At 48.5% G+C, this 19,870-nt stretch overlaps 1 protein-coding gene across 1 annotated transcript; it reads right to left on the bottom strand.

Moving 5' to 3' along the window:
* Nucleotides 1–2,145: 2,145 nt before the first annotated feature.
* Nucleotides 2,146–13,473, bottom strand: CLDN1 (claudin 1). The gene is made up of 4 exons (XM_005484916.2): nt 13,155–13,473; nt 5,120–5,284; nt 4,569–4,653; nt 2,146–4,082 (listed from the first exon to the last, which is right to left on the bottom strand). The coding sequence occupies exons 1-4, from the start codon at nt 13,375–13,377 to the stop codon at nt 3,920–3,922; spliced, it is 636 nt and encodes a 211-aa protein (XP_005484973.1). The 5' UTR covers nt 13,378–13,473; the 3' UTR covers nt 2,146–3,919.
* Between the last annotated feature and the right edge of the window lie 6,397 nt (nt 13,474–19,870).

Genomic DNA, 19,870 nt, shown 5'->3' with positions numbered 1-19,870 from the left:
AGTAACTTTCCAGGTAGACTTAGGTGTAAGACCCTGGAAGATGCTGCTACCATTGGCAGCTTTTAGCTATCCTTTGTGAAAAGAATGAGACAATTTCACATCACTGTCACTTCACTGGCTGCCCCAAAGTTACTCCAAATGTCTCTATGCTCAGGACAAAGGCTCAAGCACTGTCAGTCTGGTTACTCATCTAGATTTGTAAATCTGTTGCTTTTGAGCAGCTTCAGGTTAGTGACATTTCTGGGCTTTTCTCTCGAGAAGTCCTTCATTAACTTCTTTCCCTCAGTAATGCCATAATTTCTGCTTCTGCCTTACATTAAAAAGATTCTGAGCTTGTATAAGTGTTTCACAAACAGCTGTCAACAGCTGTCACTAGGTCACTGCTATTTCTGTGATCTTGTCAGTTTTCAGTGCTTTAATACTCTTTAGTTATGTGTTCAGAGCAATACATAAAACAAAGCCAAATTTATTACAAGAAGCTCATGTGCAAATCAGAAACTGAATCTGAAAAAGGCATTGGGCATGGATGATTTCTTAAAATTATTCAGTTGGAGAAGCCAAGAAATCCAATAGGCTGATGCTGTTCCAAAAACATCCTGAGGTCTCTTACTCCTTCAAAATATCTAAGCAATATAAATGAGCATGTAATTCCCACTGACAGTGAAGTTCTCTGCATAGTGTACAGAGCTCTGGCACTATGTGAATATGATAAAATATGATATGGAAGAAGGTGCCAAAAAGCAGTCAAAGTTCCCATTGTCTGCAGACACAAATGCCATCATTTCTTTGCAAGATGGCTTTAGCAGCAGGAATGTCAGTCACGTGCAAAGACTGAAATCCACTGAGAAACTCCCCCAGCTTTCAACCCATGCAACTTCTTTCCTATGCAAACTACAGCAGAGATGGCCAAAGGGTTGTAGGAAACATGGCCAAGTAGAATTGCATGATCATGGCAGAAAGGGAGAGGAAACGAAAGTTTGGCTTTGAATTTTGTCCAGTTAAAATACAGCAAACAAACAAACAAGGTAGCCTCTGGCTCCTGCCTCTGTGCCAGCCTCACACACAGAGCTGCATCTCCTGCAGGGCTGCTGAGAAGTCTTACTGACCATTTTAGAGCTGGAATTGCTTTCCTCTTTTCTTCTGCCCAGGAAACCTCAGAGTAGAAGTTGCAAGAGTCCTTGGAGAGGGAGAGAACATGAAAACATGGGAAAAAATTAATCTCAATGGAAATCCTTGACTAATTGACAGGTTGGAATAAGAATGACCATAGAGCCCAAACTATGCCAGGCAACCAGCCTGCTCCAGGCACTGCAAGCTCACTCAGCCAGCCACATGCCTGGCTGTTTTGCTCTGCCAGCTTTACCGAGGCCTAATTAGCTTTGTTCCTATTGTTTGTAATCACAAAAGCAAACAGCCCTTGGAGAGTGAGGGACTAGAGGAGGCCAGCTCCTTGACCGAGCTTAAGAAAAATTTTTAAATACAGTTTGCCCCTCATCACAAGTACTTAAAAATATAAAAAGGATGAACTCAAAACCCTGATGAACAGAAAAAGGCTTCCAGGGCAGGTAGAAGTGGGGGGATAGAGCCTTGGGGAGGTATCAGAGCAGGTTGTAAGACCCCATGCCCAACAGGAACCATTCTCTACTTGGCCTGCAAGAAAGGTTGTGCTGTCACAGTAGAAGCACAGTACACTCCCTGAAGGGCCTGAGAGTGAGATGGAGTCACACATGGGTCAGCAGAACTCTCCCTGCTCTGAAGGCAGAGCACCTCTCCTGGGAACACCTTGGCTCCGTGTCCCATCCCTTCCCCATTCCTGCAGCTCCCACTCCCCTGCCAGGGCCAGTCTGCCTTGCCCCTGCCCCTTCCTGCTCCACCCAGGGTGCAGCCTGCCTTGCCGAGGAGCAGAGCAGACCTTCTGGTTCCTGGGCTGCAATCGGAGCAATTACTGGGTGAGTTTTTGCCAGAGGCCACAACTGCCTGACTCACTGCAGAAGATCTGTCCCCACCTAAGTCTGCTGTAGATACACACAGCTAAACAAGCTCCATCCTGGCAGGCAGGCTCCCAAAAGCCCAAGTCCCACTTTTCACTTCCATGTGCACTGTTCCAAGTTCTGCTCAAAAACAAGAAATGAAGTAATAGTCTGATTTTCCTTAAAAAAGTCCATTTATTGAAATTGTTTAAACACTTTGTACAAGTTCCCAGTACAAGCATCTGCTCCCTGGCTCAGGGTTAATGCAAATACAAAAGCACAGACTTCAGCAGCTCTTTAGTGTGACCTGAGCTGCCACCTCCCAAGACAAGAGGTCTCCCGAGGCAGCTGCTGTGCACAGGCAATTCCCCATGGAGAAGAGGAAGCCACATGGCCCAGCTCCAAACACAGGCCAACAGCAACTCGAGCCTGAAGCAAATGCTCTGGTTGGTTTCTTTTAGTAACTTTATGCTGCAGGAGTCAGGTACAGAGGTACAAGGTTTGTACAGACCACCAACGTGGTACACAGCTCAGCCAGAGGCTCTCCCTGTCTACGGAAGGAAATCAAGAGATCTGATGCCTCTGAACATATACATCATTATAAAGCCTGGTCAGAAGCACCAGTTTCCTTCTGGAGCTTTGGGGAAGTGGCACCATCCCTCTAGGAATCACAAGACTTAACTCCCAGTGTCAGCCAACACCAAGTGACTGAGTGGGTGTTTCAAGGGAAGGGGTGGGAACCTCTGATGAACAGCATTATTATTTTTTTAGACATGATTTAATATGCAAGGATGGCTATACCTTTAAAATGTTTGTTTCTTCCTCTTTGGTGAACTTGGATTACAAGCAAATGCCATAACCTTTGGGTCAGTTTTCTTGGAATTTGCCTTCATATCATCACTGGAAGTGTTTACAAGAAATAGACAGGATGGAATGGCAGTGTGTGAGGTATCCTTGGGGAAACATCAGGGAGTGGCAGTGCATTAAGTTTGGTTTAACACAGCTAGCTGCATCAGGCAAACAGAGATTGGGAAACTAAGCCCAAATGAGAAAGCCTTGAGGAAAGAGGAGAGTGTAAAAGGTGACCTGTAACAGACACAGGGACAAAGCTGAAGCTCAGCTGCCAGGGTGGGAACATGGAGAAACAACCACTGGCAGCACTCTGTGTCTAAGGAACAGCCACAGCCTCACCATAGACACAGAGTGAAAACAGAAGGCAATCCTCTTCCTTGAGCTCTTCCCTGGCACCAGGGAAACCTGCAGATGCTTTGGGAGTCTGGTAACTTCTGTGGTCTCTACCTTACACTGCATCTTCCATTAGCCAACAGCATGTGCACGGACAGCGTGGATTTCCACTTAAGCCACAGCAATTTGTTTCTGACCCTTTGTCTGCATGGAAAGGAGGGTGCTGAAGATGATGCCAATAAGACAGTACAAGAGCATTTTACATCTCCAAACATTCTTACATGTAAAGCCTTTTCCCCAAAATTATGTTTCCCCTTAAGCTATTGGTTTCATCATTCTGTATATATGTTCCTTTAATTTCTACACACACCACACTGGGCTCTAACTTAATGGGATATGGGACTGAATTGTTACCATCTATTAAAAAAAAAAAAAAAAAAAACCAACTAAAAAAAGCACCAACATCCGTCTATAAAAACAGTATCATTTTCCCTTTTACTCCCAAATGCTAAACTTAACCCAGGCTTGGAGGTTTTATCTTTCCAGTGGCAATACCTATGAATCTAGGCTAGCCTTCCTCCACGGGCTGGGAGAGAAAGGAGAAGTTACGTCCAGTAGCAAAGAGGATTACAAAAATATACACATTTTTGGGAGAAGAGGAAGGCAGAACCTAGAGCCTGGACTCTGCTCAGGACAGTGGCATTGTAGTGTCCTCTCCAAAATGCTTTCACTACCAGTGCTGGTGGCTCCTCTTCTTTGTTTCCTTATACATAATCCTTCCCTGTGGAGGAGGCATTTTTTGGGTAGCCTCGGGTGGGGGGATATGAAGTTTCTCTGCGTGGACAGGAGCAGCAGAGGAAGGATCCCCCCAGTATGGCCAGAGATGAAGCTGCCCAGCCAATAAAGAGAGCTGATCCAAACTCAAATCTGGAGAAGAAAGAAGGGAGAAAGTGTGAATCACTGTAATCCAGAGGTATTACTTGCAGTTATACATTCACATGTAGCAGGAGGAAGCAGAAACTAGGATGGATGTGGCTTCCTCCAAGGCAACAGCTTGGAGCAGTCAGGCTTTGTTGACCCTTAAAGCTCAGAGCTGGGTTTCTCCAGTATTTTGGGTCACCCCCAACAGCTGCAGGCCAAGCTCTGTGCAAACCAGCCCTTGAGCACACAGTGGGGCAAAAATCACAGAAGTCCCAGCTGTGAGATCTCTGGCAGTGATGTTACCTTAAAGCCAAGACCTAAGAGCCACATGGATAATGAGATCCAGTCACAGCTCTTTCTGCACAGCCTGAAGCCAGCCCAGCTAGTTCAGAAAATTCCTTTCTTTGTTTTGAGTGACTGCTACCCCAAACCTAAGCCCTGTGACTACTTGTCATGCTAAACTATAGTGTGTTACACCAAAAGGGTCAGTACCTGGTGTTGACAGGGGTGAAAGGATCATAAAAGGCCCGAGCCACTCTGTTGCCATACCACGAGGTGGCCACCAGTGCTGCCAGACCTGCAAAGAGAACATAACATCATGGCTTAAGAAAAAACTATCAGCAAAATTATCACTGCAAAAATAAGAATGCAGTAGAATCAGAATCTGGAGTAAAGCTGAGCTTCTGCTACCCTGGAAGTTCTGAGCTGTTCCATTTAATGCTGGTTGGGACAGAAGTTAGAATAGAATAGATTTGAGGCTTCCCACAGTTACACTGCAGCAAAGGCAGGACTGCTCTGCTGACAGCCTTTTCTCACTGAAGCAGGGCCAAACTCAGCTCTGCCAACAGAGAGCATGAAGCCCATATGGAGATTGTAATGCGGATGCCAAGGTGCCTCAGGTAGTCTGAGCCAAAGTCCTCTAAGGAGTTCCCAGACCAAAATGCTCTTGGAGCAACACATCAAGCCCTCCCACATCCTGCACAGGATATATGCCACCTAGGGAACAGCACATTCAACACTCAACACATCTGTATGTTACCAACCTGAAATGATGAAGATCACCCCACCGAAGACAGCCATCCTCATTTTCTTCACCTGGTCATCTTCCATGCACTTCATGCATTTCATGCCTGTTACAGCAACAAACATTCCAACAAGCCCCAGGAGTATTGAAGCCACCATCAAAGCCCTTGTGGCCTGCAGACTGCCTGGAAGACAATAGAATTTGAGTTACCCACAAAGTCAACTCAAGATACAAATCAAAATTCAAATTACTGGGCTCAACAATCTTCTATCTAAATACTCCTGCTCCCTAATACACAGGATACAGCCAAGCAAGACATTCCTTCTCAGCTTTAGTCTCAAGGCTGCCATGCATCAGGATCAGAGGACTCTGCCTCTTCTAAAATGCATGGTAAACAAGGGCATGCAACTGGCCTTTTGCAGGAAATGACCTGGGAATTGCCCCCAGACATCTTTTGTTCCTTGATCATTTGAATCCCAATTGGAAGGACATATCTGTTTATCAAAAGAAGTATTCAGATTTAGGCTCTACCTTGACAAAGTACTTAAGCACATGTTTTAATATGAATAGTGACATACATATGAATAGTGCTACAGCAGACAGAGAGGCCCATTTACTGCTCAACACTTCCAAACCTTTTATACAAATAACTCAGTGCTGATTCAGATGTTTTTGTGCTACATTCTCAGTTTGAGTCTCAGAGAGTACAAAAACACAATGGCAAAAGAAATAGGACTTTCCCAGACGATTGAAAAATACCTTGTTTTCTTTTTTACATAAAATATTTAGCTTAACTGACTCAAAGACACTTAAATGCTTTAAGAGCTTCTTGTGCTTTTGAAGAGTTGGAACATGGGGTGATGCCTCTCATAGTGAGTTCTCAGCAGACAGACTTGATGTACCTCGGGATTTGGTGTTCATATGGAGTCATCTGAAGGCATGAAGACACACTAATCCTATGAATGTGAGCTACTGAACTTAGATTTTCTTGATACCAAAGAAAAGTAGTAATGTAAATCAAGTCATTACTAAAAAAAAACTCTCAGGTGACAAAACACCTGACTAGCAGTGAAATAAGAGCCTGAGCTTCATTGTCTGGCAAATCAGGTTTGTTTGAATTTTCATACACAGCCCTGTAAAGCCCTGAGAACAAATAGGGCTAGTTAATAAAATGAATAAGCTCCAAGGAGCATGCTGTTACCAAGGCACAGGTGTCCCCTGACACACAATCTCAGATCTGAAGCTCACCCCTCAAAACACCCTGACTGCATCCTGGTAGAGCTCTGCAAAGCATTTCAGGCTTGGGCTGCAAGATTTAAGCCTTCAACAGAGCACCTGCACACTCAGTCAGGGCTGGCATGGTGAGCCCCTCTGAGTCCCTGCCCCAACAATGGGCTCTGTGGCCCAACCTAAAACTCAGAGCTCAGAGCTGGCCAGGAGGAGAGCAAAGCCACACAGCCATCCTCCTCTGCAGCTTCTTTACTACACTTTGTCCCACGGAGCTGCTGGTGCAGGAAAACTCCTGTGACCCATACCAGCACCAGGCTCCAATTCTGCTCTAAAACAGATCTGGATCTGCCCCTGCACACACAAGCTTATTGTTCTTATTGTCAACACATTATGAAACCAGTTACAAACAACACAACAAAAAGACTATCGGAGCAACAGGAAGGAACACACTTTCATAAGATGAGTGTTGGCTTTCTTGGGAAAAATTCCTCAATCAGCTTGGCTAACATCACCTCTCACTTCCTTCAAAGGGGAAGGTGACACACCTCTGCACCACCCATGTGTTAATCAAAGCCCATCTGCTGCATGTACAGAAACTCATTAACAAAGCCAGTTGTCACTTTAGCATAAATCACTGCACTATCCAAACTCGTTTTTAATTGATTTATCTCCAGTGTCAGAGATTACACTCCAAAAGTAATTTCTACCTTACAAAAGCGATGCCAGTGTTCCAAAAGGCTTCAGCTGCCAGACAACCAATTCAGCTGCCATACAGTTAAGGCTAAATTGCACCCTACAGCAGAAGCTCTGGAGAGGCCCACGGCTGAGGACCAGTTTGTACTAGGCATGGGAAACCCTATGTTCTGCAGAGGTACCAAACCTGTTTTATCAAGACTACAGGAAGTTTGGCTCTGTCTTGCTGCAGAAGAAATTACTTTATAGGAGAGGGTTTTGAAAGAGTTCTTTCATGAAGCTCAAAATAGGCAATGCTATCTCTAAAAACTAGAAAAACAGCTATAAGGGTGGAAAAAAACATTTCACCTTCACACACAGTGCCAAGGGACAAACACAGGAAAATGCTGGAAAAGGTTTCTATGACCTCTAAAAACCCAACTATGAAACACACCAAAATCTCAATATGTGTAAGTATTAACTGGATGCATGCCACAACAGCTTTGCAGAAGCAGCTGAACAAAATACAGCATTGTGAGCATTCCCCAGGGCTGCCCACTCTCAGCAGACACTGCTGGGACAACTCCTGGTGCCCTCACCCCCTCCTCATGCATGGCTCACAAAGGGACAGAAACATGGAGGAAACTTGCAGTGGGACAGCAGAACAGGTTCTGCCCGTGCAGAACATTCTGTTCCTTTGTCCCAAGAAGCTGAAATGTGACATGGCTGTGTTAGCCAACCACACTCCACCTGCCCTGTGCTCCCAGCACAGCCTGGGAGGCAGGGCTTTTGTCCTCCAACCACTTTTGCAATGTGTGCAGTGCACTGGCCACAGTTAATCATCATACAAGCTACCAGTTAGTAACTACACATTAACAGGCACGCTGTCAATGGAAGCTGCACATCCAGGGGCTGGGAAAGCTACTTTAATAATAGTTCTGCTGTTCACACAAGCCTTTCCAGATGCTTTAAAAATCGAAAATTATACAAGTACAATATTGTCTCAACCTGCTAAACAGGACAGGCTGCTGACAGCAAGTACAAGTAATCCACAGCAATTTAACTTTACAACTTCTACCATATTAGAGGGAAAACAGGATTTCCCCCACACTCCTTGCTGCTGCAACTGTCTCACCAACAGGAACAGTCAGCCCTGGGAGCCCTTGGGGAAAAAACAGTCCTACACAAGGTGAGACAAAGTGGCCTGGCACTAAACAAGAGCTGTCAGATGGCAACAGTATTTTGTCAATACAAACCAGTATTCACTCTGAAGCCAAGCCTTTTGATTGCTGGTTAGCAATGAGAGACATGGTCTGAAAACCCTGCAGCAACAAAGCAGCAAGAAGTGAAAAACAGAAGCTTAAAATGCCTGATGACAATTAATAACAAATGTGCATTCTACAGGGCATAAAAAACCTCAAAGTCCACAAACATGCAGCTGCAGCTCACACCTGTTTCACAGAATAAACCCCACATCTTTTAAAAAAATACTAACTATTCAGAATTATTGTTAGTGGTTTTGGACACAAACAACCTTATTCAGTTTATCTGAGGCCTAAGTAATATGCTTTGCTTCCCACAACTATCATTAACTGAGACAGGAGTAATTGCTTGTAACTGCTTAGTTATATAAAAAAATACTTCAGTACTTCACCTGCAGATGTTTGAAGGTTTTCTCTATCATCCCATTTCCTTATTCAATCTCTTTATGTCACTTCATATTACAGAAAAGCTGTTGGGAAAGTGCCATGGGATTTTTGTAATGCCTGTTTGTAAGGCAAAATTGCTGTAATGGCTTTGTGTGCAGATTATTCTCTGATATGGATGCTCATCAACTGCCTTAATTTAAAATAAGGACTTTTCCTTCCCTTCCCGTGGGCCCTCATCCAACTAACTGATGACAAAATACAGGTGAAACAGATGCTGTGCAGTTCCCTCTAATCCTTATGAAGGAAGTTCCCCAGGAGTTTCAAGCACCCCTGCAGAACAGGAAGCATGTTCCACTTCCTGAACATGCTTCCGAGAATGTCCACCTCCGAGAGAAGCCAGCAGCCATCCCACCGGGGTTTCATGAAAGCCGCATTCCTTGGAAGGAGGGAGAGCTGAGATCCTGCAGGTCTGCCCTGCCAGCATGTGAAAGTCACTTTTGTGCAGGAGACAGGGGACTGAAGATCTGAGCAAGCTCCAAAGGTGGCCAGCAAACATCTCTCTCACACTTTGGAGTTCTTCTCAAAAGCTGCTAATGGCTTGGAGGCATTCAGCCCCCCTACCAGACCCTGCAAAGGCCCACCTTGCATACTCAGCAGCAGACTCCAGTCTGGACACTTTCAAAGCACCTCCCTACAAGTCTGAAAGACCATACCAAAGTATCCAGGCAGGACAGGGACTCTGGGTCCTGGGTTTTTTTTACAAAATGGGAAGGTTAGGAACTCCCTACTGCATGTCCAGTACACAAGAGACAAGTTCAGTACCTACTGGCCTTGTACTCTGCATATCTGAAAGCAAGTAAGGTTCGATGCCCTCCTATCCCCACTGACAAATAGAGATTGGTAATAAGACAAGCATGATCCCACCACTTCCAGATTCCTGGGCAGAGGAGACCTGGGCAGCCTGTTTTCCCACAAAGCCTGGAAATTCCCTCACCAAGAGATTTAGTAACACATAGTAACACCAGCTACTGAAAGCTGCTTAGAAGCTGCCTGTAGAGCAATAAAGCCAGTGTATTGCGACAGACTCCATCCATCCCCTCCTGCAGACACCAGGGCCCTGCAGAGAAACAGCCTCGGTGGCATTCCAAGTAACCCTCTACCTTCTCAAAGCCAGCACAAGAGACTGTTTTATCACTCAATCGCAATTTTTCATCAGGAAGGAATAAGGATTGAGAAACACAGTAGCAAATTAACCCTTAACCCACATGAAAGCACAGATACCAGCAGGTTCTACCTGCTTAATCAAGATCTAAAGATGGAGAATTGGACACATATCCCTCATGCTTTGTCCCTCCCTGGGCTACCACCAGAACTGAGCAGCAGTAACCTGAGCATGAACCGTTCCTTCCCCCCACCCATTGGAACAGGCTCAGCCAGGGTGGCAAAGGTGTAGGAGGGAAGATTTCACATTTCAGCCATGTTGCTTGACCCAGAGGGCATTCAAAACCTTGTTTATTTTCTGGGCTAGGGCACAAAAGCTCATTGTGAATGTACTAGGTTTGGTGATGAAGTGATAGATGAGTCTCAGCTTGTCTCAAACACAGAACCTCTCCCAGCAAAATCAAACAGGTCGATGAGTATCTTCAGCTAAAACAGCCTAGACAGGATCCAGAACAACATCTGTCCTGAACAGGAGAATGTGGTTAGGTGGGGCTGGAACCTTTCAGAGACAGCTACCAGAGCCCTACTCCCTCCTGTCTGAGACCATCCCCCTGAGACCCCGAGGAGCACAAAGCCGAGCTAAGCTCCATGGACCATGCTGGAGGGCCACAAGAACAATGCTGAGGCTGTGCAACAAAGCCTCGTTGCAAGGGTGGCATTTGTTGCCTCTATGTCTGCGTGTGGCCACGCACTGCTTTTCACGTAAGCCAGCAAAACGCAGCCTTTCTGTTGCCTGAATGGGAGCAGTGACATAAGCCCTCAGCTGAACGCAGCTGCGGGACATGCGCCAGCACGGGTGCACTCCAGCAGTGTGCCCACACGGGAAGCTGCAGGCCCCTCGCTTGGCTAATGGTGCTCATCAGCTTGTGCCAACCCCATCTCTGCCTCGCAGCCAAACACTGACACATCCAGAGGAACGGCAACAGCTACCAGATGTTCCAAAACTTGCTGGCAAAGCCTTCCAGCATTCCCACAAACACGAGTTACTGCAGGTGCAAGAAGGTTCAGTCCTTTCTACGGGGACACAGTAATTACAGATCTGAGCCTCTCCCATCAGTGCATGCGGCTCTGCCATGTGGCTCAGAGCACCTGGGGCAGATGAAGCCCTGGCAGGAAAGCTGGCCAGGCAGAAGTTCTGCCCACACAGCTGTGCCACCTTCACCAGGACACAGATGAATGCAGTAAGGGAGCTCTCCACTGCACCTGTCCCGGGGTGTGGCTGTTGATTGCGTATAAATGGTTTGGGGGGGGTTGTTTTTTTTTTGGCACCTCCACCCAAACCAGAACTGCTGGTGCCGACCCAGGCCTATGTGACTGAAAGACCCTAAGGGACACCAGGAGGGAAAACGAAAGATAAGGTGTACACCCCCAGGCATGATCTGCCTAAAAGCGGGAAAGGCACAGCCTAAGAAGCTGAGGGAGCACAGAAATGAGCAGCCCTTTTGCCAGCACTCACTGAGGATAACACACCCTATGATCCCCCTGTTATTTGAGAATTGTCAGGCACACCGTCCTGCAGAGCTCGGCGAGAACATAAAAGGTCGCCACAAGCTCAGCCTTGGTCCCTGTCACTCCCTCCCCCTGGAAGAGTAGAGCCCGCATTATTGGCCGGACAAAGGTGAGGGGAGCAGCTGGTTTCGGTGCTCAGCCATGAATGGCCAGGTCAGGAGGGCCTGGGGCAGGTTTTGGGGAGCCTGTTCAAGGCGGGCTCCAGTTACAGCACAATGGGCTGCGCACAGCCCCCGAGGCAAGGTTACCTTTCGCAACCCATCCAGGGGGTGGATGGAGATTCCTCAGCCACTGCTGGCATCTTCGCCCCCCACCCCCAGTGAGAGATAAGAGGATTGAAGCTGAGCTGACACATAATGAGCACCCCGACCAGTCCGGACTGCTCGCCCAGCCCTGCCCCGCACCCTGCCAGTGCCGAGTGGGTGCGAAGCGCTCCCGATGGGCGCGACCCGCACCTCCTGCGGGGCTTTGGGGCAGGGAACAGCCGGACAGATGTGGGCTGGCCGCGAAGGTGGCTCCGGCTCCACCGCGTGACACACGGGAAGGGCTGGCGGCAATCGGGACTCGGGGACACTCCCCGCCGACATCGGTTTACGTGAAACTGCCTGCTCACTCTTTTGGGAAAGAGAAGGTGACCAAGGTGGCAATTATTATTTTATTAATTAGGGAGGGATGAGGGTGTTCCAGGACTTGCGATGAGACAAGGGATATTGAGAAAGTAGTACATTTGTTTTAACCCCTTTCGGTCTCAGCCTAAGTTATCTGCCCCGGCGCTCTAGAAACAGCCCTCTCTGAGGCTCCAGCTCGGCTTGAGCACCCGAATGACCCCCAGCCAGACAGGCTGGTACCCCCCGTGCCACCCCCGGCCAGCCAGGCTGGGACCCCCCCCGTGCCACCCCCGGCCAGCCAGGCTGCAGCTCCTGCCTGCACGACATGGCTTCACCGTCCCAGGACAAGATAAGAGACACAAAGATTGTCTTGGCATACTGGCCTGCCTAAAAACTCCAGCAGTGCTACCTGGGCAGGAGGCCAGCTCACCTGCCAGCCCTCAGCTTAAAAGCCCCGCGGGAGCAGCAGCGACTTTCCCAGAGAACAAAAGACCAAAACAGCCAAAGGAAAACAGGACCTGTGCTACAAGAGCCCACTCTGGCCACGCTGCTGCCGCTCAGCCGTGCCCAGCGAAGGCAGCCCAGTCCCTGGGTTGGACCTCTACAGCCAAAAGCTCTTGTTCGCAAACACGGCGCTTTCCGGAACGCACGTACAGAATCTCACCCTTCCTCCCTCCGGGGCATTTCTGGGGGGACGGGCAGGGGGATGCGGGGCAGCTCCCGCTCCTGCCCGAGCACTGCCCCTGGAGCGTCCCCGCTCCTCTCCCGGGGAGCCCCAAGAGACGCATCCCACCCCCGACAGGATGAGGAGTCGTGAAAGAGATGGGGGACCCCGAGCCCTGCACCTTCAACCCTGAAAGGACAGGCTGAGTAAATTCAACGGGACAGAGACCGTGAGACCCGACAGCAGCGGCATCCCCAACGCGACAGGCACCCGGGCGGGGGCGAGTGGACGACGGCGGAGATGGGATATTGGACGTGCAATAGGACTGGCAAACCCAGTCCAAAAAGTTCACCCTGAACTTTAACGCGACCGACACCGGGTAATGACCCTGCGGGACTGGTCCTCTCCGCCTCGACCGAAACCAGAGGCGCTGGGCGGAGGGGACAGCCCCGACGGGACGGACACCTCGACACCCTCACCATCTTCCCAGCCCCAACTTACCTTCCAGCTTGAGCAGCGAGTCGTACACCTTGCACTGGATCTGCCCCGTACTCTGCATGGCGCACGACATCCACAGCCCCTCGTAGAGCGCTTGGGCCGTGACGATGTTGTCCCCCGCGTAGGATGCCATCTTCCACTGGGGCATGGCGGTGCTGATGATGATGCCGATCCAGCCGAGGAAGGCCATGACGAAGCCCAGGAGCTGCAGCCCTCCGCTGGCCATGTCTGCGGGCTGAGGGGACGGACAGACGGAGGGCGCGCGCCGCTCTGCCCCGCGCGCTGCGCTGCTGCTCTGCCGCTCGCGCGCCGCCCCGCGCGCCTCTTGAACCCGCGCCCAGCGCGCCCCCTGCCGGCCGCGCCCCGGCCCCGCCCCGCGGGGGCCGCGCAGCCCCGGGCGCGGCCGGGAGTGAGCCTCCCTCAGGGGAGTGACCCACCCTTAGGGCCTGTGACCCCCCTACACTGCACTGCACCGCTCCGCACCGCGCAGCCCCGGGCTAGGCCGGGAGTGACCCTCCCTCAGGGCCCGTGACCCTCCTGCACTGCACCGCACCGCACCGCGCAGCCCCGGGCTAAGCCGGGAGTGACTCTCCCTCAGGGCCCGTGACCCCCCCCCCTGCACCCTCCCTGCGGAGGAATGACCCCTTCTGTCCCCCACGGGGGGCTGTGTTGGCACCCCTGAATGTTCTGGCACCTCGAAAGGGTGCCCTGGTGGTGCCCTGGTCTGTCCCCTCCTCGAGCTGGGGGTGCTGAGAGCACGAACCTCTCCTTGCCTTCCTTGGGGTTGGCAGCCCGCTGCTGTCTTTCACCTGCTGGAGCTGTAAACCTGGCGCTCCGGGTCTCCCTCTGTCCCTCCCGGAGCCAGCACAGCGGGCAGTGGGGACAGGCCTGTGCCAGTTCCACCTGTGCTGGGTGTGTGACCCCCGTCCCAGACCCGCTCAGTGCCACCGGGCAAGGCAGGGGACATTTCCCCCTGCAGATTCACTGCCTGGCTCCTGGACATGCAGCACGCGTGGGATAACCAGCCACAGAGGAGGCAGTAGAGCAGCCATGGGAATTATGAGCACTGATTTTGAAGAGCTTTCAGAGAGGCAGCTGTGCAAATACTCATCATTCACAAACAAATCCAAACTTTTGAACCTACCATTTTAATAAGGACAGTACACCTCTGCATTACTGGGAGAAATTTCTCTTCAGTGATTTGCTAAGGTTTATTGAACCAGGGGATTACAGACCAGGAAGGAGTGTCCTCTGTCTTGGGTGTGTGTTTGTCCAGTTACTCTAGTTTCCCTTTCTCCTGCACGAATATTTGAATATTGACGCATCATAGCAGGCAAAGTGAGGAAATGATGTCTCCTTCAGAGGGCACAGCATGGGCTGGGTGGTGCTGCCCGCCCTCACCACAGGCTGGACCGAGGGGTCCTTCAGCCTGGACCTGCTGTAATCCCAAACTCTGAGATAAGCAGGTGATAATTCCTGATAAAGGTCCTGCTGGAGGTAGGGATGGGGTTGCATTGTTTTGACACCACGTTTTGCTGCATTCTGATGACTTAGGAGATTTTGCTGGAGCTGCTTCCTGAGATTTGCAAACAGACAAACAAACAGACTCATGATTACCTGACCAGTCCTGTGCAATGCCAGGGGGGTCAAAGGGGAGAAAAGCCACTGCAATCTTGCTCCACCGGCCAGAGACAAAGCAAGGCTGGTTTGCTCTGAAAACACTTGTGGCTCAGGGTCTCCAGTGTCCAGGCAGCAGTGCTGGTGTGATGAAATCCACCCCAGTTGCCTGGTAGCAAACTTTTCAAGTTATGCCTTTTTCCACTTTTCAAAGATTAGGGAACTGTGATTCTGCATGTGAATAAATGATTTCCTGTGTTTCTGTGGACCACAGTTTTATACTACTGGGAGTGGAGAAGAAGAAAGCAGCAAAGTTTTCTTTGGCAATGTAGAGATAACAAAGTAGCTGGATTTATCTGTGTATTCATGAAGAACTCTGAAACAGGGAGCAGGGAAACCAGGATGGTGCTGGCTGTTGGAGCTGATTCCTGTGACGAACAACTCCTTGCCTGGTAAAGAGGCAGGGCAGAAATTCATGTGGACCTAAGGAGAGAGGATTTAGGAGTGTCTGGATTTGATTGTTGACATCTGTGGAGTCATTTCAGTCCAACAGTGTCCATCTGCACAGGAATGTGCAGAGTTCCCGGTGCTTCAGAGCACTGAACTGATTCACCCCTTTCCTGGCCCTCCTGCCAGCCCCTACCCCGACAGATTGGGCAGATCCTCACTGACTGCTGCAGTGCAAGGTCAGCTCTGGACAGGGTTAAAAGTTACCAAGGCACTTTTAGAAGGTTTAGATCTTTTGTCTACAAGCTCTGAGCAGCCAGGAGGGGAAACTGAAGGAGGGATGGGAAGGTCTTGGACTTTATACTGAACCTTCTAGGAAAGTACAGGGAGGAGTCCTGGGTACCAATGATCTGATTGCACTCTTACTGGGAGGCACATCAAGACTGATCTTGGGGAAATGCATGCAACCAGCATGTGATGCATGTTGTAGCACCCTGACCATGCTGCTAGCTCTTGCATGGACTGAAATTCATGGCCACGGTGTCCTTGGGAAAATTTGGCTTAGGATTTATCTTAGAATTTATCCTGATGGCACTCTGGGAACAGTTTGTGCCAAAACTGTTGTTAGAGTGAGTCTAACTGCTTGCTCATATTGTAGGGACAGCATTTGTGCTCAGTGTCTTCCCCTTCCATAAGGACATGTAACTTAGACTGGAAACAGCAATATTCTGTGAGGATTACTGTGGGATTGCAGCCTGGAGATGGATGCTGTGCTCCTGAGGGGCTGTGCAGCCATCCCATTGCTCCTCTGTCCCTGATGGTGCTGCACTGGGCAGGGCTACTGGGTGACAGAGTGGCCTTGGGTCAAACAAAGCCAATGAAAGGCAATAAGGACACACATCCATGTGCTCTCAGACCTCCTGCAGCCCTCACAGGCTGCAGCACAAGTTGCCAGTGCTTTTTTGACCACTGAACGTCCCTGACAATCTGTACACAGAGTTTACACAGTCCCCTCATGCACAGTGCCAGCCTCATGAACACTCAATTTGTATTTTGCTTTCTAGAGATGATTTGAAGTTGATACTTTTTATTCATGTTTCATGAAAGATTTCAAAACCCAGAAACTATTTCTGTGGAATCATCACAAGGAATTTACATAGCAAGATAAACACTGAAACTCCACTTTTCCCCTTCATCACTCATCAATGTTCTCAGTGCTCTGGAATTTGCAGTGGATTTTACAGTATCCCTAAGAGCACCTAGTCTCCTCTTCTGAACTTCCTTCCTTTCTTTGAGTCATGAAATATCTGATTTCTTTTCTTGGATGATTTTCTGCTTTGCCTCAATGGGCAAAATAAAACCTCTTTTTACTCCTAATCACTCTTTCCTCCTCTGCCTGAGGTTCTTTTGGTGGTTTTTTTTTTTTTTTGGGTGTTTTTTTTTTTTCCATTGGAACTCCCAAAGAGTTTTCACTCTATTTTCACCTAGTTTTTATACCTGACTTTTGGGAAATACCATTCCTTCAGATCATTAATCTCGGCTGAAAAACCTGGGTTTATCCAAGATGTTGCAATCTCCTCTGTATTCTTTAGGCTAAAGGTACTCCCCTAGTGAGAGTCCTCAGTGATTGGCCTGCTCTTAAGTAAACATGCAAGCTGAATTTTTGTCCTTTACAATAGCATGACCAAGTGAGAGGAGGCGTGTGTACAGACAGTCCGTGAAATCAAACTGGGATGTTTCTGTCTGCAGGTAGAGAGACTCCTCTAATTGTTCAGAGAGATTGCCCTTGTGTGCCACAGCCCTGGCCAAATGCTCAACACCTTGGCCATGTCACTCCCTCGGGGGGTGTGAGTCAGAGAGCAGCCTCAGTGCTGTACTCAGCACAGATCTCAGCTCTGTGGGTAGTAAACGATACCTGTTTCCTTTTCTGGCAAAAACAAGCTTCAACACTTGCCAGGACTTGCAGGTGAGCAGCCTGGTTTCCTCTTCTCTCAGACGATTTTCAGGGAAGGTATCACTGTGCGTGCCTGTGTTTGGGAAGCATGGGCTCACGTGTGGTTCTCTGTCCTTGCATACCCTAAAGCTTGCCCCCAGACATCCCTGAATTCATCTTTGAGCTAAAACTCATGCACAAGGGTAAACACCTGATTGTAAGTTATTATAAGTATGGGCAGGTGCATGGAGCAGCAGGTGTGCAGAGCAGGCACAGCTGCATTACTCTGGTTTCAGAGTGAAGGCATAAGCTTCACAACTGGACCAGAAAATGGGAATGGCCAGACAGCAGCACTCCAGCCCATGTTTCTGGTGGCAGCTGGGAAATAATGCAAGAACAGTGACCCTTCTCCAAAATGCATTATAGCATGCCCTGATCCATGCCTCAATAAACCTTGAGCCGGTGCCAGTACTTTTAACTTTAATTTTGTTCATTCGATTTTCCCTCCATAAATCCAGCTGTTTGTTTTTTTAAACTTCTGGCGCTTGCAGCATTCTACAGGAAGGAGTTTTGCAGATTTACTCAGTATTTCACAGGAAAGAGGAACACCTTGTTTCTTTTGAACTCTGTGACTTGCTGTTTCATTTGAAGTCCCCAAAGTTCTGGAGGAAAAGGGTGGACTGGTAGGACCACATGTGTTTAGCTCAGGTTTACATTGTCTAGAAAAACCTCAAAAAGACTTTGTTGTTTTCTGCAGGCTGCTTTTTCTTCTCTCTCTCCCACTTACTCCTCCATCCATCCAGGGGAAACACCCCTGCTGAACCTTAGCTCCAAGCTCTGTTTTGCAGGCAGCACCCAGATGTCTCTGCCCAGATGTCAGGAGGATCTAAGACCTCTGCAAATCTTCCCTGGGATTAGTCAGGATTGTGTCCAGCCTGGTCTGCAGACTGTGTTTGACCATGGTAGCAGCTGAAGCAGCCAAAGATCACAGCTTTCAGGGCTGGAGAGGGCAACAGCACAAGGAAAGTTTAACCCTTCATCTGCTGCTCACTCCTGCAGGGCTGCCATTCAGTACAAAGTTTTACAAAAATGTTGTTGGAGAAGACTTCCTTCAAATGACTCCCATTGCCCATAAACCACAGGGCAGTGAACATCATCAAAACCAGAGCTTTTACCTACACAGATTAATTGAAACCATCATTTCCAGGAGCAAAGCTCAGATTTCCTCTTTGTTGTTGAAATTTGTGCTCGATGGAGGCAGCATTCATTGAAGGCACTGACAGGACTTATTTGATACTGATTACGCACAGGGAATATATTCTGAAAATATGATTTAAAATAGGCTGTAGTAATTATTCATTCTCAAATATTGGGGACAGAAAAAGCATAAACCGATCTATGTTTGGTCAGCAGACATGACCTGGAATTCCTAATCATCTGGAGATAAACTAAGCTAATAATCAACCCTCTTCTTGCAGTCATTCAAACATTCATATTTTCCCACCAGTTTTAATAAGGTTACAGTTTTGGGAGTAGTTTAATTCCACTCTTCACATGATGGATTTCATCTGGCTGTAGCTAAAATGTGTTTACATGTAACACACTGAAGTTGTGTGAGGTTGGCTGAACTCCTGACTTCTCCTCCAAACCTCTCTCTAGCGAGGCCTCTGAAAAAAATCGTGTCTCCTCCCCAGCTTCTCAGTTTTCACCTGTTACCTTTGTTTTTTCTTCTCTTCTGAATCAGCAACCAGCAAATGACTACAGGGCCCGAGACTGTGCCTCAGAATGGCTCAAAAACACTGGAATCTTTCTCGTCTGTAAGTAAGTGGTTTTGGCATGTGTAAAGCTGTGCTTTGTGTGTCATTACCCACAGCTCTCAGATCTCAGGGCTTGCCTGTGCAAGGCAGTGAGTTGCCAAGGAATAAAGGTGGTCCTGCACTTGGCTGCTCGTGTGTTGTTTCCCAAAGCAATACTGGAAGCTTTGATAGAGATTCCAGGGCACGAAAACCAACCCCTGGAGGCCAAGAGATTTGACCCGTATGGTAGGATTTATTTTGTTTTCAGTTTTTCTATTTTAGTATTGTTCCTTCACTGGACATTCTGTACCAGAGGCCAGATAGAAAACAAAAGTCAGACACAATCAAATTCCTGGAAACAATGAGTTTCATAGTACTAGAGAGGTAATGGTAGGAAAAGCAGGGAGTTAAATGTTGTAGATAGAGGGTAGCTTTATATCACATCAACAAGAAATGCAGTTTTCAAAATGTATGAAACTAATGAGAATGTCACATTGGGACAGGTGTGGTGAGGCATCTGGGAAGAGGTTCAGCAGTGATGTGGCAGATGGAAAGTGTGCCCTGTCAGAAGTGTGGCCACTTTCCCCACCATGTGCCACTAGGAATACATGGAGCACAGCAGTCCCAGGGCAGGAGAGGGGGAACAAGGAGAATAAGTGAGACCCAGACTGACTGAGAGCAAGGCAGATCCATGTGTGTGTGAGAGTCATGCTCAGTGCATGAGCCACGAGAGATGTGCACCAAGGTCCTGACAAGATAAAAATCATCCCTGGTACCATCCATGGAAGAGTTTTCTAAGTGCATTTCCAGCAGATGGGCTCTGTAAAGAGCTAGTCCTTGCCATCTACCCATCCTGTTGTCTCTCATCACGTTCCTGATACTTCCAAGGTCTTGGTCAAGATCCTCCACGATAATTTATAGCAAGA

Source organism: Zonotrichia albicollis, chromosome 9 (assembly GCF_047830755.1).
Source record: "Zonotrichia albicollis isolate bZonAlb1 chromosome 9, bZonAlb1.hap1, whole genome shotgun sequence".
Lineage (NCBI taxonomy): Eukaryota > Metazoa > Chordata > Aves > Passeriformes > Passerellidae > Zonotrichia > Zonotrichia albicollis.
Note: the sequence above shows the minus strand (reverse complement) of the source record. Positions and strands in the feature narration are given on the sequence as shown.

Coding starts and splice junctions, on each gene's coding strand:
- CLDN1 (XM_005484916.2), bottom strand. CDS start 13,377: ATGGCCAGCGGAGGGCTGCAGCTCCTGGGCTTCGTCATGGCCTTCCTC. Junction 5,285..13,154: donor CTCGCTGCTCAAGCTGGAAG/GTAAGTTGGGGC, acceptor ATTGTCTTCCAG/GCAGTCTGCAGGCCACAAGG. Junction 4,654..5,119: donor GGTGATCTTCATCATTTCAG/GTTGGTAACATA, acceptor TTCTCTTTGCAG/GTCTGGCAGCACTGGTGGCC.